This window comes from Melopsittacus undulatus, chromosome 1 (genome assembly GCF_012275295.1).
Source record: "Melopsittacus undulatus isolate bMelUnd1 chromosome 1, bMelUnd1.mat.Z, whole genome shotgun sequence".
NCBI classification, from domain to species: domain Eukaryota; kingdom Metazoa; phylum Chordata; class Aves; order Psittaciformes; family Psittaculidae; genus Melopsittacus; species Melopsittacus undulatus.
This window is the reverse complement of record NC_047527.1, coordinates 41,918,109-41,946,043: the sequence shown is the minus strand read 5'-3', so window position 1 is coordinate 41,946,043 and position 27,935 is coordinate 41,918,109. Positions and strand designations below refer to the sequence as shown.

The 27,935-nt window shown below is 35.7% G+C and overlaps 1 protein-coding gene across 1 annotated transcript in view; it reads left to right on the top strand.

Annotated features, from left to right (window-relative positions):
- Positions 1 to 19,400, top strand: part of SNTG1 (syntrophin gamma 1) — a 306,725-nt gene extending 287,325 nt beyond the window's left edge. Inside the window, exons 17-18 of the mRNA XM_005152553.3 lie at positions 10,397 to 10,507; positions 18,917 to 19,400. Coding sequence (XP_005152610.1) covers positions 10,397 to 10,507; positions 18,917 to 19,075 — 270 coding nt within the window. The 3' untranslated portion in view covers positions 19,076 to 19,400. The remainder of the gene's footprint in view (positions 1 to 10,396; positions 10,508 to 18,916) is intronic.
- The last annotated feature ends 8,535 nt before the right edge of the window (positions 19,401 to 27,935 follow it).

Sequence of the window (27,935 nt, the reverse complement as noted above, 5' to 3'; positions counted from 1 at the left end):
ATTGCTATTGCTTGACACTTGCTGTTATGGAAGAGCATTGACTAAGCATTGGAATAGGTTGCTTGGAGAGGTTGTGGAGTCTTTTTCCCTGGAGATATTTGAGAACCATCTGAGCACAATCCGGAGTAATGTGCTCTAGGTGATCCTGCTTGGGAAGGAGGAGGTTGGTCTAGACCACCTCTGGTGGATCCTTCTAGCCTCAACCAGTCTGCAATTCTATGATTCTGTATTTCTGTGAAGGTGAAATATTTTTTCTAAGTTCCACTTCTCTTCAACCATCAATTGCTGAAAATGCCCTTTTCTATCCTTTCCCTTAAGTCAACTTTTCCCACCACATTACTCCATTAATCAGAGCCCTTTAATTTTTCCTTCTCCATTTTATTGCTTGTTTGCACAAAGTGTAGTAAATGTGAAATTCAAATAAGTCATTGTGCCTTTTTATTTGTAGAAAAAATTATGAAAACAACATCTTGGTGAATAATATTACTTATAAAACAGAATCTTCTGTGTCTACCACACTTTGATGAGTACCTACATATGAAAACCATTACCTATTCTCCATCATTTTACAGAAAGGTAAAGGTTGTGATTCTCTTAGCCAAAAATTTATTCTGATATCTTCATTAAGGTGATGGCCGGTTTAGGTTATGCCTGCACTTGTTGTGTTCTTCAACAGTATTGCTATATGCACATGAACTGAAACATAAACTAGACATGTTTACTTAAGCTAATAATATTATTTCTCCACTTAATGAAGGAGTTCATATGAAGCAGAAGTTTAAAATCTCTTTTCCAAGAAAGATCTGAGAAACAAAGAATAATAGAAAAAAGTTTGCAGGACAAGGAAAATATTAATAAAATTTAAATTAAATTACCTATATCCTATTAATATTTAGATATACACTTGTTCATTAAGAGTGTACAAAAAGAGTGTACAAAAGTCACACTTCGTATAAAAACAAAGCTTCTATTTAAAATATCGCATTGTTAATGAAAAAAATCCACAGCTAATTTTTTGTAAGTTGTATGATTTTTTACAATCAGTATCTGAAAAATTCAGTGCAAATTATTATATTTCCACTTCCAATGATGGGCCATCCAGGTCTTCTTGGGGAAAACTGTTCCAGCAATTTACCACACTCATCATAAAAATATTCTTCCTTATGTCCAATTTAAACCTACCCTCTTTTAGTTTAAAAAACATTACCCCTTACCCTGTCAATATAGGCCTTTGTAAAAAGTCTCCCTCCATTTTTCTTATAAGCCCTCTTTAACTGTTTAAAGTATGCAGTGAAGTATTCCTGGAGTCTTGTCTTCTCCAGGCTGAACAAGCCCAACCCCCTCAGCATGTCTTCACAAGAGAAGTGTTCATCCCTATGAACATCTTCATGATTCTCCTGTGGACCTGCTCTAGCAGGTCAATGTCTTGCACACATCCACTTCTGTTATTTTGACACTACTCAGACCAAATCCAACCACTCTTTTTTGTGTAAAGCTTAAGTGAAAGCCATTTTTTATAGACTAGCTCAATGTCAGATAATTCATTCAGTCCATCTCTCAGTTCTCACAGAATAACACTGCAGATGCAAAATCTTCTAATGAATTCAAAGGTGGTCTTGGACAAGTACTTAGAGAACAGATCTAATGAATATAATTGCATACTCTTTATAATTATTTAATTGCAACATTCTCATGTTTCCCAGAACACAAAGCACAAGTGATAGTTTCTGAGGACACCTGAGAAGTCATGTCTTATATTTTGATGCAGTGGGATCTTCAATAAATCTTTAGGCAGTTTCTGTTTTATACATAACAATGAGCTCATGGTATTTTAAGTTTTCTTTCTTAATCACTATTGAATTGACTGAACTATTTTCAGTGGTGAATATTCACCAGTAAAATGGAGTCAAGCCAAGTTCTGCAACTAATGATTTTACCAGCTGTTCAGCTATTCCAATATTTAAGCGATGAATCAATAAATTGTTTTTCCCCTCTTATATTTCAAGTTAATAATTTTTTTTCCAGAATGCATGACAAATTGTAGTCAAAATTTTACAAATGTTCTGAAACCTAAACTCACTACCAATGCTCATGAATGAGATTATAGAGGGTTATGAAAGTTATGGTTTTCAGTCAAAAAGCATGCACCCCTGTATGGCTTGTTTCCTTGTTTACTGTCATTTAATCTTCATGTAATAGATGACAATGTTAAGTCAAAATTAGTGGCTAAAATTTGTAATCTGTGCTAAATGTATTCCAAGTAAAACACATTATAGTTCAATAAAAACATTGCTTCTGTGTCTGCACAGACCTATGATAAATATAAGTACACAAGGTATTAGGGTTCTTCAGAACAAATCTGTACTGTGATGTGTTTATAACAGTACTGGCATAAATCATAGCAGTTTCTGCTGCATATCCACTGCTATCTCTTACTCAATTTTTGACTGATAGCTTGTAGAGCTAGCAGATTTTTTATAATTTAGGGCATTTGGTATGCTGCTTTATAATAAACTGTTGTGATTTCCTGAAAGGAGAATTAATAGTTTTTAAGATTGCCTTCTTCTTCTAAATCAAATTGTTACAACATTTCAGTAAATAATTTCTTAATTCAGCTAAACAGTCTGTAAACTACCAAATGTAATTATATACACAAAAGAATTTCTCTCCCTTCACATTAAAAATAGTAACATATACTTGTGTTCTTATACTTCTGTACCAATCTCTAAATCCAAAGCTCCAGTGCAAGATGTTATCCCTTTTTTTAAGTAATGAAGTATAGTTTGAAAGAGAACTGCAACATAAAAGGCAATCAGACCTAGAGAACACACTGTGCACAATAAATAGTATTGCAAATATCTTTAATTTGGTTTTCATACCAAAAGACTATTAAATAACACAAAACATAACGTATATCTTAATTTCTTTAGGAGCACACTCCATGTTTTCTAGGGATACTTACCTCAATATCTGTCTCTTCATGCAGATAATACACATACAGCATATTGAAATAAAACAGTATGTAAAAAAACCTTGATATCCAAAGTTCAGTAATAGAAAAGCCAAAAGAAACCAAGTCCACTTAAAGGTTGAGATTTATTAATGTAACGTTTATGAGCAAGTATTTATTCTATGCTTAGAAATCGAAATGCTGACCAAATAGCTACTGTAACTGTAATAGAGGCTGTTAAGCATAGTTTTTACAGTCTTACATACTGTGGCTAGAAACGAAAAAATGCTGGTATGTCATCCATCAGTACTAAACAAACTGTAAACTTTTAACATTTGGCTTAACTTTAGTAAGAGACAAGAACAGTTATTTTATTAGGGCCGACTTTCTTGGTTTTTTTTTGCTTTGTCTCATTTTTGATTTTATTCTCTGTGTTCTCCCCTGTCTTTCATTTTACAGTTATAAAGCCACAGCAATTGACAAAGGAAATTACTGTGGACCATAATTCTCTTCTACTAAGACACTCCCCAGAGATTGGTACCGCAGTAGAACTGAGCATGGACAAGATCTTAATCCTACTCAGTTTCCTACTGCTGCTACCAGTATGGAGAAAGTGTCACTTTCCAAGAATGTAATCTTCCTCAATTAGGTATGAGACAAAATTAAGGCATATCCCAAGTGCCCAGTGACCCAATTATTTTTATTCTTGAAAATAATTCTTTTGAATGCTCCATCCCTGGCAGTGTTCAAGGCCAGGTTGGACAGAGCCTTGGGTGACATGGTTTAGTGTGAGGTGTCCCTGCCCATGGCAGGGGGGGTTGGAACTAAATGATCTTAAGGTCCTTTCCAACCCTAACTATTCTATGATTCTATTATTCTAAAATAAGGACCTACAAGTACCTAGTATAAAAAACTTCCTTAAAAACTAAACAGAAGAATAATATAGTCAGTCAAAGTATCATAAAAACAAAAAAATAAAAAAACAGCAGTGCTGGAAAAGTACAGCTACAGCTTTTTGAAGATGCAGTGGAAAAGACAACAGAGTGGTTTGCTGAAACTAATATTTGAAAAGTGACTTCTGACATCCTTTTCTTAATAAAGATGTTTTATTTACTCCACCATTTACAATTGGTCTGAGATATATCTGTCTAATTATTATAAAACACTGACAAGTCTTTTTCATTTTTTTTCCAAGCATCCTACTGAAGGCCAAACTTCATTTGCTATTATGTGATAAAATCTGTATGATTCATGTTAATAGTTAGTGTAGAGAATACCTGCATTTGGTGATGTGCACTGGCGGGTGAAATGCTGTTGCAGTGTTTGGTGCAAAAAAATTATTTTACAAGTTCAATAAATGTAAGTGTCCTTTTTGCATGAACAGAATCTGTCCAGAACACATAATCCAAAATAGAGGATGAAAGACTGTTTAATAATAAATTGAGTGTAGATCATCAATGAAGCTATAGGACATAAATTAATTCTGTTCTGGATGGAGACTCATATGTTGAAAAAAATGCAGCTTTTTCATTCCTAGTGAAAATGCAAAATTCCTTGTACATCTTTGCTAAATTTTACAGCTATCACCGAGCCACAGACTAGTTAGACATTCATATTTCTATGCATATTCATTAGTTTATGGTAAGTAAAAATAGAGACACCCCAATTTATTCTGTGTTTGTTTGGTAATCCACTCTGTTAAGGGTAAATCAAGGCCCGTGACTGAAAACAAAACAACCTTAACCAATACTCCTGATCATACCCTATATTAAGATAATTATGATGCATTCCCACTTTTCTGATACCATTTTTCTAGATAAGAGGTAGGTTTTTTTGATGCCATCTCATCAAAATTTTATGGAGTTTATTCCAGGATTCTGAAGTGATGGGAATGAGTAGCAAACTGACATATGATATGAATGTGAAAATATTTTCTAAGGCCCCTTTGCAGAATGTGTTCTAGATTTACCACTAGTGCTAAGAATGGGAGCAATATAGTTTTCTTCATTTGTGTGACTACAGGGAACATCAGCAAATCATTACAGGTACTGAAGTCAATAGCTTTTCTTCCATGTGCCATTTATGTATTGCATTTATGTCCCATCTATGAAATAAATATATGCAGGCAGAGAGCATCCTTGGGTAATTATAACAAACACTAGTAAAAGACAATAGGCAGTAATTTGGTTACAACAACTAGAACAAATGAGTCCTAGATGATTAGTTATAAATAAAATATTTCTCATTAAGAAGTATTGGTGGAATATCTTGGTCCCAAATATGTCAAAGGAAAAAAAATCCATTTAATTTCAGTGAAGACAGAATTTCAATTCTTTATGATTTCTGATGCAGTAATTTAATAATAGCATCTCAAGAGAAGTCTTAAATCTAATTTGTCAGCTTGTCTGCACTGTTTATTTGTTTTCATTGCATTCTGGTATTCTTTGAAATTAATGTTACTAAATGGTATAAAATGCAAAAAGCAGTTTAAGCAACCTACAAATAATAATTGGGAAGAAGATTTGTATCTTATTGGTTGTTTTAATATTATGCATGATACATATAGTATTTGCTCAGTGAGATTGTATTCTTACAGTGCATTTCTTAAAAAATGAATTAACTATGTCGGATTTTCCATGATCACACTGGATGTCTCCAAATGGTGAAGCTGTTGATATTGTCAGCATATGCTATTTTACCTTGGTCCCCAATTTCTAAATAGGTCTGTGTGAAGTTATTCACAAGTTTTGCCTCTACTCGTGGATTGAGAGTTCCCTTTTAAAGGCAATAAGTAATGCATACTGAGTTTTTATCTTGGTCTCATCAAGGCACCATGAAGTTGTGTGCCTCAGCTTGAGAAGTGTCTCAGGATTCTCATGAGTAGCTGATTCCAGCATCAGCCACAGAGTATTTGCATTTGGTTGCAATTTTTACTTTAAAAGGAATTACCACCTGGACCCTGGTCCATGTGTCAATTCTACTGTAGGGTCAACAAAAATTTAGTGCTTCTTAAAAATGCAATATATAATATTCTGTAAAATATTCTCAGTGGTGCAGGTTATGCGCAGTTACTGATGATTAATAAGGAAAGCACTTGAAGAGAACGGGCTGCTTTTATTAACTAAAAGAAGCATCATGTTAATGTATTACAGAGTGTTGAGCTGCACCTTCAAGCCATTAAGAACTTCCGTTTATATTTTGTAATTCATAAAAACTGATTTAGGAATACCTTCTATGGCACACACATTTAGGTTATTTCAGCAATTTGTGAGAAAGCCAACATGTCTTACAATTGTACATATTGTTTAGAAGTCAATATATACATATATATATTTATACAAAATTTTATCAGCCTATATTAACTCTCTGAGGCAAGCATTAAACAAATGGTTCTGAGGAACTGTGATGTTCAAAACATAAGAAATTCGTTTACTTGGCTTTGACAGTGGCATAGATCAGTATCCCCAAGGGTGCCTATCCCCAGTGCAGGAGAATTAGCCTTTAAAATTAGAATTCAGAACAGTCACCACAGCAAGCACTACGATACTCTCTCTCATGCATTTATGTCAGTGCTGTAGCTATACATCTCTGAAACTGGGTACTTTGGTGGGTAGGTCTTACTTCTCTTCTACTTGAGATAGTCTTTGAATAAAATAGTTATTGAAAAAGAATATGTCTGGTTTCTGTTCATTGCTCACATATTTTGCATAATAGAAAAGAAAAAAAGCCACTCAGAACACACAAAACAATGAAAGAAGTGTTGCAAATGACTGGTTTAGGGTCACTCAAAGAATCACCATCAAAGGTATTAGCAAAAGTGGTTTTCATATGTATTTGTGAAAAGTGTGACTTGACAAAGTTAAATGGCAAGGTTAATTTCATTACTTACTACATGAATGAAACATACAAAAGAAAGTTGAGTTAGGATTGAGCTAGATTTACACAGAGACCCTCACATTGAGTCACAAGATTCAGAGTAGAACCCCTTGCTTTCTAAACTCTCGATGGTGCTTAGGGTGCAGCTAGGTCCAGTCCTAATCTCAGATTTGGCCAACAGTTTATGTCTACAGGAACTAACTACATGGTCTTCATTAGTATTGATTTAGCATGCTATCAGCAACTTGGTGAGGATCTATTGCAAATAAGGGGTCTTTGCCTTGGGAAAGAAAGTATTTTTCAGTCTCAGATAAGGAATTTCAAAGCTTGAGAGGCACCCCAGCTCAGGGGGAGATCGCCACCACGCAGCCATGCTGCCTAGCATGGCGAGCTCAAAGGCTTACTTAGGCTGTTATATTCATGGGATAAAGTGGTTGGCTCATGTCAGATTGAATGTAATGGGAAAGGTATGCATGAGGCTCTCTGTACCCACAACTTTGTTTCTTGATAAATGAGTCTTGAAAAAAAAACACCTTCTATACATGTGTTAATCAGATGATTGGTGTGCCAAGCTCATATGTATTGATGCTCACTGTTGCTCTGCTCTTTTGTGGGTTTTGTGGAGGAGCTCTTCTTTCCTGGACCAGCTACGGCTTAGGCATTTATCTCCTTTGAAGCCTGCACCAAAATACTGCTGGTTTGGTTAAGGGGCTTTAATGTATTCATCAGAGTAACCAAAGAATCCTCAAGATAGTGTATTTTAAGAGAATGATCTGACTGGTAGTATCTTTATAATCTTGTACATCTTCTGCAGTTCTGGCTACATAGGGGAGCACTTCAGCTTCTTTGGTTGGAGACAAGGAATTAAATGTATCTTACTACTTATATACCTAACTAATTCACCCAATTTTAGCTACCTGCAATTGGACATCTAGTTTAACCTAGTTGCTAGACTTTTCATGTTATGTGGTATATCAAGGTGTAGACACAGCCAGTGTATCAGAGTGAACCAGCATTCATCCCAGTTCAAACAAGGATGAAGGAATTGTTATTAAGAAATTATCTAGAACAAAAGAAGTAGCCAGAAAGAAGTAGCCAGGAATACTTTGTATTCCTAACTTAAGAACTTACAACTCACAAAACTCCCCCACTTTTGTAAAGAACCCTTCTCCATGTGTATATCTGTGGGAAAAAAAAAATGTGCAACTTGTTGAAGATCACTCACGAGAAACATTTAATTTTTCTTTCATTTGGGAGTAATTTCATGCATTGTCAATGGCATTTTCATTCCTTATGCTGGAGTGTTTAATAGTCTGTGTGAAGTATGCTGTTGAACTGTCATTTCTCCAAACTTGTTTTGATATCCTGATGGAAGAAGTGCTGTCTTGTTGGGATTAATCTCAAAACCAATTTTGTCCCCTGCACACTACAGACCTGATTTTGCAATGTACTCAAGTAACAGTCTTTTTTAAGTAGGGCTCTCCAAACTGATGTTATGCATAAACTGAAGTGTGTTCTTGAGTCATGCCTGTCATTTGGTATGACTGTCCCTCTCTTTCCTCTTGAGTGGGAATGAAGCAAATGGTAAAACTTCATGGTAAATGCCAAAGTATTGCAGTTCTGTACAGCCCTGATCTTCACTTGAACTTAATCTGATTGGGAATGACAGGTACCCTGGTATTTTGCCTGCCCATCTAAAGGTCCTTGTTAACTACTGTGCCTCTCTCCTGTCCTCCCTATACATCATCAGAGAAAGATGAAAGCTTCTTTCTTTGGTTGTTCTCCTGAGATAAAGAGATCATCAGTGGCCTTTACATTTATCATGTAGGAAATGACATGCTTAGATAGATTTGGTTTTCATTCAGAAAGCAATGATCTTGATCTTTCAACTAGATTTGTTGAGCTACATAGGTCCGTGAAAAAAGGAGTTTACAATGTACGTAGGAAGTATGGCCACCTGAATGGTATACTGGTGTGGTTGGTTTTTTTTACCTCACTGTCTACAGGGCATAAGTAAACATCATTGATTGAAGAAGATAAAAGGAATTGCACACACTAGGGGATGAAGGAACCTATTCTATACTCTGTAGCACAGCTTCATGGGCTCAGGGACAGCTTTTGAAACAAATATGATGCAGTTTCACATAAATTGCCAAATTCCTCTGGTTTATCTGGAACAGAATGTTCTTAACTGTTTATGGTAGACGGGAGCTCACCTGTCATATACACACAGACAAGGAAAGTGGTGCTGAGATTATGGCTTTTAATCTGCAAGAGGCAAACATATGGGGACAATTCTGGAGAAAATAATTCTAAGACTTGTTTTGCGTACTGTGTACAGTTAAGTTAATGTCATTTGAGTTTTTTTCCCCTTCAAGTTACGAAGACAAACAGAGCTAAATTTATTTAGTTTTGCTTAGGTTAGGGATTTTTACCAGTCATTAATTTAAAAAGATTAACACATTCTGAAGTAAAGGGACCTGCACAGATTTAGGATACTTGAAAAATTTTACCTCCCTCGTATTTTTTAAGTACATACTAAATCATTTATCAATACAGGAAAAGGGCACAGATGGGAAGTGTCATCCTATACCACTGACAGGAATTAATTTACAAATGCTCAGACAAAAGAAAATGGAACAGCGCTTCCTGCCTTAAGTTTCTGTGTTGTCCAATCCATGTGAAATTAATGTGTCCTCAAAGTATCAGCACGTGAGTGTGGATGACTCTATAACTGTGAAATACTACTGAAATCACAATGAAAAATGTTAGGGCTTCAAAATATCTGGAAGGTGGGGATATCTTTGAACGAGGCTGAAAAGACAATAAAAAATAGCTCTTTTCCAGTTCTAAGCAAAGTAGTTTGAAATTTTTTTTCTACATAAATCCACATTAGATATATAAAAAAAAAGATTTTCTAACCAGCTGTAAATTTTATTAATTGCATGTTTATTCTGTAGTGCAATCTGTTTTTCTTTTCAGTAAGACACAATGTAATTCATAATATAACTAAATAAAATGTCACTGATATGCTAAGAATTATGAATTGATTATTCCTGAATTCCTGATTAGAGCTCTCATAACTAAACTCAATATGAGTTCTCATTACAGAGTTTCCTTTTGTCATTTTATAATTTAAAGATGGATTTTTTTTAATATGGAAAGAAAAAGAGAGGATTTCTGTGGCAGTTTATCACTCCAGATGAAATGGGGAATCCACAGACCATCAGTGGGAAAAAATCTTTGGAGATTGGCATGACAATGATTTTACTAATCCTCTCTTTTTGTTTAATCAGGGTTAAATAAAGGAATTTCAGAGTAAATTTCAAAAATGTAGTCTTGACAGATCTGAATCACACACTGAAAAAATATAGTACATCCATATGCGTACATATAGTACGTAGGAACATCAGACCACATAACACTAAACTGATTTAATTATGTACCACAGAAGGGTTAAAGTTCTCTTAGAAGGAGATTGCCTATTTCTAATACAGTTTTCAATGATAACTAAGCTAAGCTGCTTGTGTATGTTTTTTTTATCTTTCCTTTTTTTTTTTTTTCCTGTAGGCTGTACTTTGGAGGTACAAGTTTTCCCAGCTCAAGGGTTCTTCAGATGATGGGAAGAGCAAAATCAAATTTTTGTTCCAAAACCAAGATACTAAACAAATTGAAGCAAAGGTAAAAATAATGTATTGTGAGTTTTGTACATTAAAAGAAGTTATCAAAGCATCTAGGGGAATGAAGTAATAAATAAAAATTACTTAGTTTACTAATTACTAAATCAACACAAACTCAATAAATGCAGAGAAGACCAAAGAAATTCCACGAAAAGAAAGCTGAATAAATTGCTTGGATTTTTGCTAGTTGAAAGTCTTTTGAAAGGTGTAATTACATTAAAAAATTATAAAACCCGGAACTTGCTATGTGTGCGTTTAGGCACATTTACTCTCTCTCTTATCATTTTGACAAAGCTGGCTGGGAGCTTGACCCTATTTTTCATGCTATATTTTTATCATGAAGAAATGGTGCAAAACATATCCTCAAGACAACCTAGGGAAAAACCCAGCAGAGATCTGAAATCTGTTTTTATTTCACAGGATAAAAAAAAAAGTGTGGCTTAAATACATACTCCATTACAATACTGAAGCTTTATGTCTGTGTCTAATTGAAAGTTAATAAAGTTGTATTTTCAGTTGTGCTTTTGTTGCGAGAGCTGATTCATGAAAACAGTAACCCTGAGAGGCTTAGTTCGATTTATATCTTTTGAGAACAGGGCATTTACATTCCCAATGTGTGTGAGGAAAAGCGATCTCCAAAGTTCTTTGAACACTAGAACAGCCTTAGAGTCTGGATCAAAGGTCTTTTTGACTAGGATCCCAATTTTTATGTTAACTTAAAGACTAGTTTCTTAGCCATCTTTAAGCCTTGCTTTTGAAGCATCTGCTATACCATTTTTCCTGATCATGTCAGAGAGAAAATTGCAGAATGAATGTAGTAGCTATATGGTTGCATGAGCCAAAAGAACATTAGTAAATAAATTGCTGGCAAAAAGGGCTAAATATGTACAGCATGATAAGGTAGGTAAAGAAAAAAGGCATTGTGTCAGAGGCAGTTGTGAGTTTGAATGTAAATAGCTTCATTAAGCTCTTGATTATAAACACAATCTTTCACATTGATCAATTTAGAAATAAAAATTTTTACTTTTCATTCATTTTCTCAGTGATCAAAGAATACCAGTTAAATCATGATCAAAAGAAGTCAGATTATGTTGTCTTTGGAAGGTGCTACAGAATTTATAGTGAGCACTTTATCCATTCCAGTTTGTTCATATATGAAGTATGTTGCGTAGTCTAAGAAATATAAATAAATTTGGCTATAAAATGAATGTCATTCTTGGGCCATATTTTGTCAGCTTTGGTTAGTTTAAAATTCTATGGATTGGCCCCTTCAGTACCCTTTAAGCTTTTTTTGGATTTAAAGCACTGTTCAGTATCAGAAGAGGTGGAATAATCTAGCCTCTATTTTTTGGACTCTAGTAGCATTACAGAGTTAGAGGTATAACCATTTACAGAACTCTTGAGTCATTAGGAAATGTTAATCAGATTTGCAGAAATGCTTGTAATGCCAGATTTCATGCATACTGTATGCAGGCTACATTTGGGATCAGATGACTGGAATTCTGTAAAACATCTGCTAAAGGTTGTGATGAATATTCATGGCACAGTTATCATCACCTGTTAAATGTATCTCTGTGCTTCAAATAGCCTGGGGAACAACTGTTGTAAGGGGAAATACAGTGTAGCATTTTCTTTACATAAGGATAATTTTTGCCAGTTCCGTTACACAGGGAATATTAGCCAATAGTGAGATGAGAGCTCACAGCTGAGAACAAAACCAAAACACTGAAAAGTCATTTCCCCAGCATATAAGGGCTCTTCAATTCTGCATTCCCAAACAGTAATGTGGAAGCAGGGCATGGCAGGGAACACTGATACAGCTTAACAAAATCAGTGGAACGGAAGGTTCCTTTTTCCTCTTTGTGGTTAACACTAACCCACTCTATGCAGAACCCGTTATGATGCATGCATACCTGATCTGAGATTCCTTCTTGTCTTGCCTCCAAGATCTGTTTTCCTCCAGCTCCAAATTTCAGCTATAGTACTGACAGAATGTGTTAATGTGTATAATGTGCTATAATTCAGTTACCTCCTGCAAATGTGAGGTGGTTTGGCCTTTTTTGTTGTTTTGGGGTATTTTTAAACAATTTTGCTTTTGTCATGGTCTGCATTTAGCTGAATATGAGCAATGAGCCCAGGTGGCCAAGACCAATAACACTCTGGCTTGTATCAGAAATATTGTAGCCAGCAAGACTTGTGGAGTGATCATCCCCCTGCACTTGGCACTGGTGAGCCTGCAGCTCAAATCCTGTCTTCAGTTCTGGGCCCCTTACTGCAAGACAGACTGTGAGGTGCTGGAGCATGCCCAGTGTCCAAAGAAGAGCAGAAAAGCTGGTGAAGGGCCTGGAGCACAAGTCTGATGAGAAGCAGCCAAGGGAACTGAGGTTGTTAGTCTGGAGAAAAGGAGGCTCAGGGGAAACCTTATTGCTCTCTACAACTACCTGAAAGGAGGTTGTAGTGAGGTAGGTGGCCATCTGTTTTCCCAAGTAACAAGAGGAAATGACTTCAAGTTACATCAGGGGAGGTTTAGATTGGATAGTAGGAAAAAAATGTTCACCAAAAGAGTTGTCAAGCATTGGGACAGGCTGCCTAGTGAAGTGGTGGTGTTTCCATCCCTGAATGTGATGGGGACACATAAGATGTGGCGCTTAGACTTGGCAGTGCTAGGTTAAAAGTTGGACTTGATGATCTTAAAGGTCTTTTCCAAACTAAATAATTCTATGATTCTACATAATTCTTTCCTGTACAAATATGAGCTATCAAAATCCAAATACTTCCTGTCTTCTTTCATTTACAGTGCTTTGCATCTCATACTATCCCAGTAGTATTGATATGGCATGTTGTATCCGTGTGGTAATATCCTTTAGCTTTAAAACATTTATTATCTAGGCAATTAAGAGTGTCAGAGTGCTTAGATATTGAATTTTGCTCCAAAAGTTATTATTCTGGAAAACCATTCAGATTTGTATGTGGACATTGCTTGGGGAAAAAAAAAAAAAAAAAAAAACAAAAAGAGGTTATAGAGCATCATTTTAGATTTTAGCCTTTCTGTCTTCATAATTATGCAGCGGTTACTCCATATTCAGGTGAGATATACAGAGATATCACTGTTAATTTTAGAAGAATATAGGAAAAATACTTTATGAGAACAAATGCAGAATCACATCGATTCATCAGTCAGCTTCTTTTTTGTTTTTGAGAAACACACTTGCCACCAGAGCTTAGCTAATATTTATATAATGCTGTCAACATTTTTACAGCATGTTTCATGCCTGACTTAACAAGACTCAAAATGGCATGCTCTGAGGCACACAGCGTGTGCTATGGATTTGGTTACAGTTTAACCACGCATACTTCTTTTCCACTTGGAAATAATTTAAGATATTTAAACGTTTGCATTATTCTGTCAGTTATTGTTAAAATACTGCTTTTTACTAGAGACTTTGTATTTTGTTTGGCTTCTCTGTAAATAATAGCATGCTACTATAAAGATATATAATGTAGTGTAAAAGAAGTGTCTCCTCGTAGATTTAAGCAATTCCAGTCTGAAAAATCTGAACAGTAATTACCGTAGGTCACATCAGTAGGTCCATGGCAGGGTGTCTGGGTGCAAAGACCTAACTTTGAAGGTCTCTGAGGCAAAGTCTATGTGGTTTCTGAGAAGAAAATCACTTAGGGGCAGCATTAATCACCGATACCCCTTAGACAATCCAATCTGTAGGTTATTTTCCAGCTGTCACTCAGCAGGAAATATTGCACAAGTTTGCACAGTCAGACAGATTTTTTCTGATTAAGAGCTACAAAATAGAGCTGTTGGTTTGGCAGAATGTGGAACCTACATGTCTCCTTTGTTCTTACTGAATGGTTGGGTTGAAAAAACAAGCACAGAAGGGCAAAGCTTTCTCCTTATCTATAAGACACAAAGGGATTTACTTAGGCACCTTCCTGTCTAGTTACCTATTTCCCTTTTTGTTTAGCTACAGTTTAATGATGCAATAATATCTTTCCAGTATCACAGCAGCTTCCAAATATTCACACAATCTCAAAACTGTCATAAACTCAGAGTCCTTTGCTGTTCTGTTTCATCTGGCTGCTTTATATTTTTCTGACAAATATGAACAGTATTTTAAATCTATGAGAGATCCTGTTTCTTTATATATATATGCTTCCAAACATAGGAATATGTCATGTATATAAAAATCAGTATCATTGCTGTTTTTCTTATTTCATACAATTTCCATTTGAATTTTCTAAGTAAACACACCAGTGACAAACTTCTGTGAACTAGGAGTTTCTGTGCCTTGTAAAACATATGTATAACTCAAAAGCTACACGTTGGTCTCTGTTTTCACCTTTCTGAACTTGCAGGACTTTTACACAGCTCAACAGTTTTGACAGCAAAACTTAGGCAAGATCGCACAGTTGTCCTGCATCAAGTTAGCTTTTGTTCACAAATTAGCTGAACTCCCAAGCTGAGTGTTACAAAACTGAAATGAATTAAAAAATCAGCACATCAAGATGAAGATCCAGTCAATTTTCTTTGCCTATACGAATATGGAGAATTGAAGATGGCAAAAATAAACTATTAACAAAGGAAGTGTAACTTCAAGAATTTATCATTAATACTTATTAATTAATACTACCTTAATAGTAATTAATGTCAGTTAATTCATACTTGAAATTATCTTGTATAGAAGACTAATCTAAAATAAGACAGCCTAAATTACTGCTGACTTTCAGCTGTTGCCAGGTGTCTTACTGGATGCTTGCACCATTTTCCAGACTGACATTTCTGCTTATTTCAAGTATATTCTCTAAAATAAAAATTCTATTTAACTGAAAGTTTTGTTGTATATGTTAGAAGTCATTGCCCTAGATGATTACTTTCATGTATCAATGTCTTCTGGTGAAATAATTTTCCCCCAAGTCCTGCATGATTACAGCACATCAGTCCCTGCATTGTCTAACATTAGCTAGCATATAGGCATCAATGTTTTAATGAGAAAATATCACCCTTTTGTGGACAATTTATCTTAAATATGGACATAAAAAGGTATTATGATAAGCATTTATAAGTAAGGTCTTGCAGCCAATGCAGCCACATTAAGAATTAAGGAGACTGACAGATTAGAAACCATAATAAAATGTGCACAGTTCATCTGCTTTCCTGAAAGTGATCCAATATATAGAACTACTTACTCAAATGGTATTCAGTAGCTTATTTTAAACATACTTCAAGTGTAGAATATTATCTTTAAATGAGTTTTAAGTTCATCTCCTTAGGATTTTTACAGTGGGATTTCTCAATTGCAGTAACTGCATTCTGAGTTCAGATTTCTGACCTGTGTGGGTTTGTGTGATTCAATTTTTAGTTTTTACGTGTTCATGTCCCTCTTGTGTTACTTGCATTACTCCAGGTGGACTCTCAAGAAAGTGGAGCAGAGAGGGAGAATCACCTCCTTTAACCTGCTGGCCTTGCTCCTTTTGATGCAGCCCAGTGTACAATTGGCTTTCTGGGCTGCAAATGCACGGTGCTGACTTATGTCAAGCTTTTCATCAACCAATACCCCCAAGTCTTTCTCCTCAGGGCTGCTCTCAATCCATTCTCCACCCAGCCTGTGCTTGACCTTGCACTTGGCCTTGTTGAACTTCATGAGGTTTGCATTGGCCCAAGTCTGTCAAGGCTCCTCTTGATGACATCTCTTCCCTCCAGTGTGTCAACTGCATCACACAACTTGGGGTCATTGGAAACCTCATCTGAAGCTGGTGTGCAATACACAGAATCCTGCCTAGAAGAAAGTATATTCAGACAAGAGGATAAACAGATTACAAAGTATATACAGAAACAACCAGGGGTGGTTAAGCACTCACAAAAGCTTGTGAGTTCCCCTCCATCTGTAGAGTAGACCCACGGGCAGCTAAAAGTGCAAGTTCCAGCAGAGGTGAGGGAATGTTTCATCTGTCAGCAGCTCTATGTGAAGTCTTATCTGTACATTAAGCTTTCTTGTGATTAGGCTAATCTGCCAGAAAAGTCTTGTTCCTGATAGATCTTGTTCCCATCGATCAGGCTCCTGTGAATTGAGCTGCAGCCATTAATGTATGTCCTCACCACATGCCAGTCAGCATGTGTTTCACATTGAGTGAATTTCCAGTTAAATATGCATGCCTACATTGAAATGGGAATAATGTTTCAGGGCAAATAGTAATCCATTATTTGATGATTTCTCAGAGTTCATCTTTGCAGTCGAAGTAGTTTCTGCACTGTGTTACTAACAGTAATCCAGAGGGACCTTCAGAGGCTGTTCTGTTACTTGTTTTTCTTGAAGGTCCATTGAGCAATGCATCTTCCTAATGTGTTGCTGCTTCAAAAACACCTGTGATAACTGTTGGTAATTATTGTTCTAATGCACTGTGAAAATTCAGTGTCCAATAGGTATAATTATTATAGTAAGTACTTTCAGTTAATAGGGCTACCTAATTGACTCAAACAATTCTCAAACTGTAATATTAAATAGGCTTATCCTGTTGAGACATAGGGGAAATGTAGTCTTTCTGCATGTAACACATAGAATTAATACTATGAATATTTCACTTTTCTACTAAATATTTATTCTCTCATCTTCAACTTCATTTTTATTTTTATAAAGAAGAGTAATATTATATTAATAAAAACTGTTAACTGAAAAGTAATTTAATTTTAATGACTGATAGTTCTTATTCTGAAATAGCTTCTATAATTCTTTGTTTCTTCATTTTGAATTTACATTATATTCCTATTTATGATAAATTTTCTTATTTTGAAATTTAAGGAACTAAAAAAACTTTGGCATAGTGATAAAATTGCCCTTCTCCCAGTGTTTGAAAATGAGAATGTCTTTAAACAGATTTTTTTTTTAAATGGACACAGATGGCAGGTTTGTGAAACTTGGCATAAACTTTATCTTCTTTATTGAGAATTGGTAGTTAAGGGATTTTAAAGAATCTCATGGGACATTTAAAGAAGACATTTTAAAAGAAGCTCATGGAAACTTCATTTCTGAGCATGTCTGAAGGACATCTGCTTATGTTGCAAGAGAGCTAAACAAAGCTCTACCCATTCAGCACATCACTGGACACTCTGTACCTGCAGCTGTTTGCTTTCAGGCAGTTACTCTCCCTTGCATAAGTGGGATTTGTGAATATCTCTGTGAATTACATGATGCAATATCTCCCTGGAAATCTCAAGAGGCAGAAAAGTGCAGGTTAATGTCATTTGGAGAGATTTAGCTGTTTTTTTTTGTGGAATTTACAAAATTATCAATATTCTTTAAATAAAAAAAGGAAACCCCTCAGTTCTTCACAGCCTGGAAACAGTGGTGCTGGACAGAAAGATAAATAGAATATACCATAGATATCTATTACTGTCTTTGTATTACAATGAAGGAATCTGTATAGTCAGTGAATGAAAGCGGAAAGACCGCAACTCTGCACTACCAGCCTTACATTTAAATGTATTCAAACACTTCAGTATTTGCTTTCAAATAAACCAGATATTTATTGGTTAGATGCCAGCTCCAAACTTCAAAAAAATCATGGTGAAGACAGATAACCTAAAAAGACTGATCATGTAAAGTCAATTAAACACAAAGGAGCAAATTCATATATGTTAAAAAAGTATATATATATTTTATTTATGTCCTCTAAATGTGGTGTCTAAAAGGGTTCCACCTAGTCTAATCACATGCTGTGGTGCTTTGGAGATGTAAATTAAAGTAGAAAAAGAAGCAGTTGTCCAGTATTGGTAATAAATTTAAAACATGAAGCCTGTTTCTTTTTTCGGTCCAGTTACATGTTACTGTTGAGAGGGTTACTTCTCACTGAAAACAGATCGCTATAGATGAATAACACTGTGTGATCACAGCACTTTTTGAAAACTTGTCTTTTTTTTGAGGGGAAGGGAGCATAGGTAAGATAATACCTACCAGTGTGAAGTGACGTGATGACACGATGTGGAGCTTGACATTAATCTTTGTGGGTACATTGTATATACAATAGCAATCCGGAGATGTGCAGATTTATGGTGCAATCCATTTTTTTTTTCTAACTTAACCTGCAAAAGTGCCAGATTTGCATTAACCTGAGGGATAACAAATATGTACCATCACTTTCCTTCCCCTTTAGCTGGTAGAATCTCATATCTCTATTGAAGCACTTCTTAGCTTAGGAATTCGTCCATGTTAACCTCCAAACACTTTCTGAATGGGGATTGCTCAGTGTCCAAGCCCCTGTAATGGTGGATTGTGAGGCACATTAGGAGAATTACATTAAACTATTAAAATCATTGCTATTTGAATACTGTTTCATCCTGGGTATACATTTATGAGGTGTTCTTTCTTTTTTTCATGTTTAATCTTTTTGTTTTCACTTCCAGGAGCTGGAATTTTCCAACCTGTTTGCAGTTCTTCACTGTATCCACTCATTCTTTGCAGCCAAAGTGGCTTGTTTGGACCCTTTATATGTAGGCAGTCAAGCCACAGCTTCTGCTGCTCCCACAACTTCTGGTACTGGCAAATTAAAGTATACTACTTGACTTCTCATATGACAGCACTGCCACTTAACAACAAGATATAACAATGTATATTCGTAAGATGTAGACCTTTGGTGAACCATGTCCATGGAAACCAATCCTGGAGGCAAGACATCTTCCAGCATCAGCAGATAAATCGTCATGTGGGATCATAGATCCATCTCTGTTCTACAAGACATCAGTATATAGCCCTAGTCAAAACCCCAGAATAGGATGGATATGCTTTTAGTATGATCTATTTGTACTTACATAGTGCTTTAAGCAACACTGGAAACAAAGGAGTAAATGACAAAATTAAGCACTTCGGTATTTAATAAAATTTTCAAATTGCTGTAATAATACACAAATAGAATTGTCATTTTCCTGGTTTCAGATGTTTTTTATGACAATATACTAAACTCTGAGTATGAACTTAAAACCTCTCATTATAAATGACATAAGAGCAAGCAATGAGCATATAGTACATGGTGGCAAGGAGATAAGCATGAAAAGGCATTTATGTTAAGTATCTCCTCAAACAAGAAAGCACTTTAAGCACTGTTGTAAATCCATATTTGTGTCCATACATGGAGTCATGCTACTTTTCTCTGTTTTGTACTTTTAGTCTTAACAGTAACAGCAACAAAGATACAGCCATATTGGAGTGATAGATTAAAAAACAAGTAAGCAAGCCACAAAAAGCAAAATACCTTTCCACAAGTAAGTCCCTCTTGTTAGAATAAAAATAATATGATAAGAATTCAATTTGAATAAGAAATTAAGTGCAAGAGCATAAAGTCTGCTACTTACTTCCTCTTTTTTTTTTTGTCAAGAACTAAATTCTGTAAATCTCATGGTCTTTGTTCACAATAATTAACTATTGAATTTGTTTCAGAGACAATTCATCTGATACATTGTTTCCATTGTTTAACCTTGTTTTCACATCTTAAGTAGAACCTCTGTTCCACTCAGGCTGTCAACAAAAGAGATACTCTACATTATGCTTGAAAAAAGAGTCCACCCTTTGAATGTTTTGTTTTTTTATATATTGTTAGTAAAAGACAGGAATAAATTAAATAACCTATAAAGAATAGATGACAGTGCATAATGTTAAGATTATTACATTGCTCTGGACCAGAACACTTACTAGCTCCAGAATATTATTTAATGATGAAATCTGACAGAGTTGATAAATTTAAAATTAGTAACTTTACTTAAATATAATTTTGCAAAATAGTTTAATTTTGTGCTATTACACATATAAGTGAAGATGGAAAAATGGTGGGAGAATGTGTGGGATATAGCTGAAGCAACAAAAAAGGTGAGGTATTTCTTTTGCCAGGCATGATATGAGAACCTAAAAAACTGGAAGAGGAACCATTAGTGCAGCTATAGTATGTACATAAATACGCATAACATTTTAAATAATACTTTGTGGGGTTTCTGTTTATTATATTGAAATCAAAACTTTTTTTTTCTTTTTCTCCCCCCCCCTTAGACTTGTGATAAAAGCACATAGAAGGAAAGGGTTATAAGCACCATCTGCCTTGCTTTAACAGAAAGGCTAATTCTGTCACATCTCTTTCTAGGTAATAAGATAATGAAAACTTTAAAAGTGAAGCCAGAGAAAAGCCTTTTCAAAATGGGAACAAATAAAAATGCACGGCAAGGACAAAAGATGAATGAACTGTAGGGCAAAATCGTATTCCCTTTGCTTTGCTTTGCATTAGAAGTACTTGGATTTATGTGTGTGAGAGTATCCTTGCCTTGAAGTATAGCTACTAGTTCCAAATAATCTGAGAATATATTTTCTGGAGACTCTTTTTATCACTTTCAAATGGCCTTCACTGAATGCTTGCTTCTTATTAGTACACCTCTAAGGGTTACACATATATTTTCCATGCTAAATACAGTGGAAGGATGTCATAATCCAGCTATCAAATGCTTTAAGTGTCACCAAAATCCAACATTTTCATTATCATCATTGTGTCTTTGTTTATATAAATTGTGTCTAATTGAGGGTGTCACATCCTGGTCTCTGAATGACACATGAAACTACCATGGCTGTCCATCAGAACTTGAGTTTACTCCTGAGAAAGTACAGATATTTTGAATCCAAAGCTACGGCACTCTGAGGGGTTAAACAATGGTAACTCAGGCACTTACCTTGTCAAGAAAGTATGTACTGGAAACACAGATTTTGACAGAGCACTGACAACACTGAAAGCAGAAGCCCAGTACCTGTTAGACAGTTGTTCTTCTCTGTGCTCCCTAATCATCTCCTTCCTTTTCTTGCATTGCTGTGGCATTTAGGCATCAGAGTGTTGGCATGTGCTAACACTTCAGTAAATGCTGTGCTTGTAAGAACAGAATCTAGAACTAATCAGCTGTCAGTTGAATGTTTTTCTTTCAACTGTTGATGTTCCGTGCACAGTTTTACCACTGAAAGTGAGAGTTCTTAAGGGACATTTTTTAACGTGCTTAAATTAACATTTACCTGTACTGGTATTTATGTCATTCCAGATTGCTGCACATTAAGGGATTCTGTGATATGAAAGCCTCTTCCTCTCCTTTCTAAAAAAAAATGCTCCCTCTGCAGAACTGAGCTAATGACATGAGCTTTTGGGACTTCACCAGGGTATCCTAAAGATCTCTGTCAAGTATTATGTTTGTAGAACTGCTGTATTCATCGGTGAGGCTTTTGTAACTGAGGATTAAATACACCACATGTAAAATACAAACATTAGCATGTAAATTGATTTTGATTTCCTAAATCCCTGTATTTCAAGGAGCTAAACTGATGGGGCTTAATCAATATTTTTGTTTTCAAGAAATAAAAGTAATGTTGTGAGAGTGCAAAACACAATAGGCTTGACTGCAGGTCAGCATTGGTTTGTAAATGTAGGAGGGGTTTGCGCGCTGACTTCACGGACTATTCAGAGGTGACTCTGCATCCAGGCTTGCCCTTTCCAAAGAGGAAAAATTTTAAACTCTGCATTAAAACTAATCCTGAAATAGCAAAATGTAATTTACGAGAATATTAAATGACTGTATTTTTCATTTAAAGACCTGCAGGAGATTCCCATTTAAACCATAATGAACTTAATATGTATATGTCAAAACCCAGGCTTTATGTTGCAGTCTCTCATTTCATACATAATGCATAATAAATAGAGGTATTCTGTAAGTCAAAAGCCCAGTGACAAAGAAACTCCACAATTATAATGAGTTATTAGCTTTTGCTAAAAATATGTATGCAATTAAGAGAAAATTATTTAACAAACTCAGAAACCCAGCCAACCCATATCGTAAAACGTAATTTGTTCTATTTATGTCACAATATTCTTAAATAAGTTTAATAAAAACAAATCTTTATAGTACTGTGCCTATTGAAGTGATATCATATAGTATACCAAAAATATGTATTCTTAAGTATAACTTAAGATAACTTTGTTTTGTTTTATCATGGAAATTTTAGATGATCTGACCTTCATAGAACTCACCATATGCTAAGCTACGGTGTTAGCATCATTTGATTGTGAAAGTGTTACCGATTTGAATACATTATTCTGGATTTCATCAGTGAATGAATACTTTTCATTTCTTATATCTGTTTAAAAATACAGTTCTCAATTTCCAAAAGAGCTTTGCATACCAGTAGCATGAAGGCACCTTTGAAATAAAAATTAGCATAGATGTTGGTAATTTTATTTTGTTAAGTGCAGCAAGAAGTTTGTGGAGACAAACTAGTTGCAAGAAGTGGGTTATTTTTTAAAACCAATAATTTGAAGTTTTGTCTATTCAAACTAGAATTCATAAGAATGCAAACCAATAAGATATAGTACCAATGTGCTTTTAGATGACAATAATGAGAAATATTATTTTCCAAATAAGTCCTTGATTCCACAAAAATATATTTATTTACTTTGTGCTTGTAGACTTTATCAGAATATTTCAAAGTGGACAGTTAAACACAAGTCGGTAGTTGTCAATACTTCAGCCTGTTACGTTAAATGTGATTTTGTTTATTCAATGCCTTAAGATATTTCTTACACCAAACAAAATGTTGAAAAGGCTAAAGATCTTGTGAATGTACAGTTTCTGCCCTTAGAAATTCAGCAGCTTTGCTACATATTTTCCCAGTACCCTCAAATATTCCCTATACCAAAAAGAAAGGCCAGTTTTTATTTTACTTGGTAAATAAATACCAGAGAACCTTTTGGAAAATGTAATTTTATTAATATTAAAGACTAATCCTTTCATTGCACTTTTCATTTCCTTACAGGCTCTGGTTTCTGAAAAAGTGTAGTGTCTGAAAAAAGTTTAAGCTGATTTTAAAGTGTTCAACGTCAGGCAATTATGAATCCATACCTTGGACTCACCAGTTCTGCATGATGGGGAGCATAAGAGAATCACTGAAGCTCCTGAAATTTAAGTACCTGTCTTAGATGCCTAAGGCAGGACTTGAGGCTCTCAAAAGGGAAGTGCAAGGCAAAAATGCAGCTTAGGATCTCTGAGGGTGCATGTGTGTGTCTCTTTCTAGCGAGCTAATGGTGCTTCTAAGTTAACATTTTCATTTTATCAGGAATGTGCTTCTGAAGCCAGGTTCCTGCCTGCTGCCACTCACTGTGCTATTCCTCATATCACAGAGCAGTCTTCAAGCATGTGAACTGGGTTTTTAGGATGAGACTAGACAACCATCACACCTAAAGAAGTTCCATGTCCTGTTGGGTTTTCAGACCATGTATCCCAACTGTTCGAGTCCAGAGGAAAAAACCCTCTGAGATGCAAGCAGCGAAGGTGCCAGTTTCTAGTGCCAGCCGTTTCTCTCTCCTCAGTGGCTGCTTCTGGTGCACTGTGGGTGCTTGAAAGACCCTAGAAACCTGAGCACCCCTGTGTAGCTTACCAGAGCTTAATGCCTAAAGGGCGATGCTGCAGCAAGAGCAAAGTGAAGCTGACCAAGGCAGATGGATGTCCAGGCCAGGTTATTCTCCATCACCTTCTTTCCCTCACCACACCAGGACAGTAATGACTGCCAGCAGGCCACCCCATGCCAGTTAGCCGTCTCCCTGCTCCATATTTCCCCCTGTCTACCACAAATACATGCCTGAATATTTGCTCTGAGGTCCCAAGCATACTTCTCTGTCCCCTCACCCCCTTTGCTCAGACAGCAAAACTCTGCTCTTGGCTGTGTGACAGACCCTCTAAACCTCTTAAACAGCCAGAGGACAGTACTAAGGATTACGGCAAGGGTATCCATGTACCAGTAAGAGTGCTTCAATATGTGACTAACATTCAGGTTAAAGCAAATAAAATCATATATGAGCTTAAGTGCTTTCCTCACCTGGAGGGTTCTTAAGTGCAATTTTAGTACTTTCCTGGAATAAGGTTTGTAATGTCAACAAATTTCAACTTGCTTGGCTCCATTTTCAGGAAGTTTAGCAGAAACAGCAGTTCATATTCTGTTAGAATCACAAACAAAAGCATAGGAATACTGGAGTTAAAATAAATTTCTGTTTGGATTCTGTATATTATTGCAGTACATTACATAATCTGTTCAAATACATTGAAAAATATAAAATCTAATCAGTTTTCACCATGGTATACATGCCTTTCACTTTCAACAACTTTCTCCACAAGAATCCCAACTATCTATTACAGAAGCTTTTATTATTCAGTATATACTAATATATAATGCATAGTGTGTATGTGCGTATGTGTGTGTGTGTATGTATATATTAGTATATACTAATGGAAGATAGTATATATTAAGGAAAGCTATGTATTAGGCATAAGTATAAAACAGAAGCATAAATCCATGAAGCTTTACATTTGAAAACTGAATCTTATAATACTATAAAGAAAAATATGTATATTAGTTAAAGAAATGGCTATTTTTGCAGGATATGCACAATCTGGATATACCATAATAAACCGATAAACATTAATCAATTTACTATTTCGTACCTCCAGGAACTTTGATTTTTAAATTATTCTTATCCCTTTAGCATATTTGCAAAATATGTCATAAGTTTTAATTTGTTATGGATAAAAATAACTGAAAAAATGTAATAGAAAGTGCTATATATTTTATAATTATTAAAATTTAAGAAAAATATTCAAATTATTTATTTCATTTTTAGTTACGGTTTTGTGGCTGTTTGTAATATGTATTTGTGACAGACATAAGTCACCTAGTTGTTTAAGCTCATTAATGTACCACTAATAAAATGCTATCTTCTGTTTTGGTTTTGTTATGCTTCTTTTTGTAATGGAACATAACAGAAAAAAATAGAAAATAAATACTTTTTTAAGTAATCTTTTGCATTCAGTCATACAGTGTATGAGTTTTATATCATTGACAGTCAAGTCCATTGAAAGCCAAGTCTGAGAGATCAAGAAAATAATTGAAGAACCTGGGACGGTAAAGTTATTTCCCAACAGGATGGTCAACTGTTATTTAATAGAAATTGTGATGATTCCTTACTTGTATGATCATTTCCACAAGACATGTCATCCACTGAATATCTTGACTAGGATTTTGGAAATATCCATCTCTTCACTGACTAGGAAGCTCGCCTACAAACAGATTATTTTACCGCATGAGTACCAGATTTATTTCTCACTGACATTTAATTGCTTGCTGTTGCTCAGAGTGAACTTGGTACTGATATTACAGTGTTTGAGGGTATTTAGCGGTACATCTTTGCAATCAAATAAGAATCCAATGGTACTACAACTATTAGAACAAAACCAACTTATTTTATCTTTCTGCCTGACTGAGGGAAGAGATGCTAGAAGATATGCTGTAAATCAAAAGATAAATTTAGCTTGTTACTAGAAGAAATATGGGGGGAAAAAATCTGATTTCAGAAAGAGCCAATGAACTTCAGAACATTTACACTTGCATCATTGATATGGTGAAAAGGAAATACTGCTTGGCCCAAGTGATTATGGTTACAGTTATGTACAGTCTGGAGATGATTTAAAACTCAAGAGGCCATAAACAGGGATTTATTATTTTTCCTAAAGCACATCGCATAGAAGCAGTAGCATCTGGAAGAAAGTATGTGTCAGTACTGTCGCTCCATATCCCCTGATTTGGCCTTGCAGAATTGTGATATAATAGTGTTTTACCTGGTTTCTATTTTTTCAAACAACTTAAGTGCAACCTGAACCTTTTTTAGACATTTTTGCTGTGAGGTAGAGGGCTAGAAAGATTTTTTTCTAGATGCTTAGGTTGTCATGTGAAGATATATCTTGAAACTGGGTGTTTAAAACAGTCAAAAAAAGACTCCATTGAGTACCATGAGCTTCAGTGAAAAAAACAAGAGAGAAACTTCTTACGCAGCCGTATCCAAACTCTCACCTTTTTCTTTTGAACAGATACAAAATCCTTTTAGCTAGATGTCTTTTTTGTTTGGTTTGTTTGTTGGTTGTTTTGGGTTTTTTTCCCATTTTTCTTCAAGTGGCTAGTGAGGGAAGACAAAGGTCTCAAAGGTCAAACCGCTTCACTAAAACAAGGAAGAGAGGCAGTGGTATGGTTGGCTGTGGTCTTTGCACTGCAATACCACTGAGTGCAGCAAAAGCTCAGATCAGGGCAGCATCACAGACAAGTTATGTTCTGCTCACATCAGAAGACAAGTATTTGAAAGAAGCACAAATTTAAGGTCTCCCATCTTTCCATTAGAAACAGGAGATCAGAGTAATGGTTAACATGGAAACTCAAAGGCAAAGAGGACTCATGCCTGGGTGGTTCATGTGGCTGGGAGCAGTTTCACAGTGGTATACATGGGACTCCCTCCTGATAGGAAGGTCAAGGGCCTCAGTCCTGGTGTTGTATAACAATGGTCTGAGCTGTCCAAGAGGATGAGGGGAAACTAGTGACCTACTGTGAAGGATTGAGCAGCTTGTCAAATGGTAGGAAAATGTTAAGAATATAAATTTAGGAAGAACAGCATGAGTCACTGAATCTTATCCAGCTTCCTCAGGCAGTCAAATCATATAACCCCTATCACCATATAAAGACCTTTCACAAATGTTTAAACTTGATTTTGAAAACAATTAGGCTTTTTGGCCCTCTTCTTTTTATTTGAAAGACTTCTGGAATCTCACAGCTCTGATGGTTTGAAACTGTCTCCTAATTTCCAGTCTAAACCTGTCTGTAACTAGTTTATATCTATTTGATTTTATGCCAGCATTATCCCCTAATTTAATTTTTTTTTCTCAGCCCTAGTATCAGTTCCTGCTTTCCCCTCTTCTCCTAGATATATTTAGAGCAAGTAATCATATGCCCTGTCAGCTTCATTTTGCCTGAATGCACAAACCAAGCTCATATAGAAGATGCCTGTGCAGTGCAGTGAAATATGGTGCAGACATTCCTGAACTACTGCTGACTCTAGCTGATATGTCTACCTGTTGTGCTGCAGCAATACCAGCTCAGGGCCAGAAGCAGCTCATCCACTTTAATGCAGTTTAAGATAATAAATACAGCCCATCAGCACCACACTGTGATACACTGCTGCTGGAGCAGATCAAGTCCATGACAGCTCAGGGCTTTGTGCAGTGTTCTTCATTGCTCAGTGCAGACATTTGCTAGTCTGGTTCCCTGGCTTGTTTCCATACCATTGTAATGGGATGCAGTCTTACTCTAAATCTGCACCAATATGACTTTTTTCCCTGACTGTGACTACTTCTGAACCTTATACCTCTCTCCGGATATGATCTCCCTCATGTCCTGCCCTGTGGCCATATTTGTCGACTGTCTGCAAAGACTGTGACTGGCTGCATGAGTTATTTCCATGGCCACATCACACTGGTGACTCACAGGCATCTTGTGAAAAGCTAGTATATCATGGACCTACGTATTCTTCCAGTAGTGTGA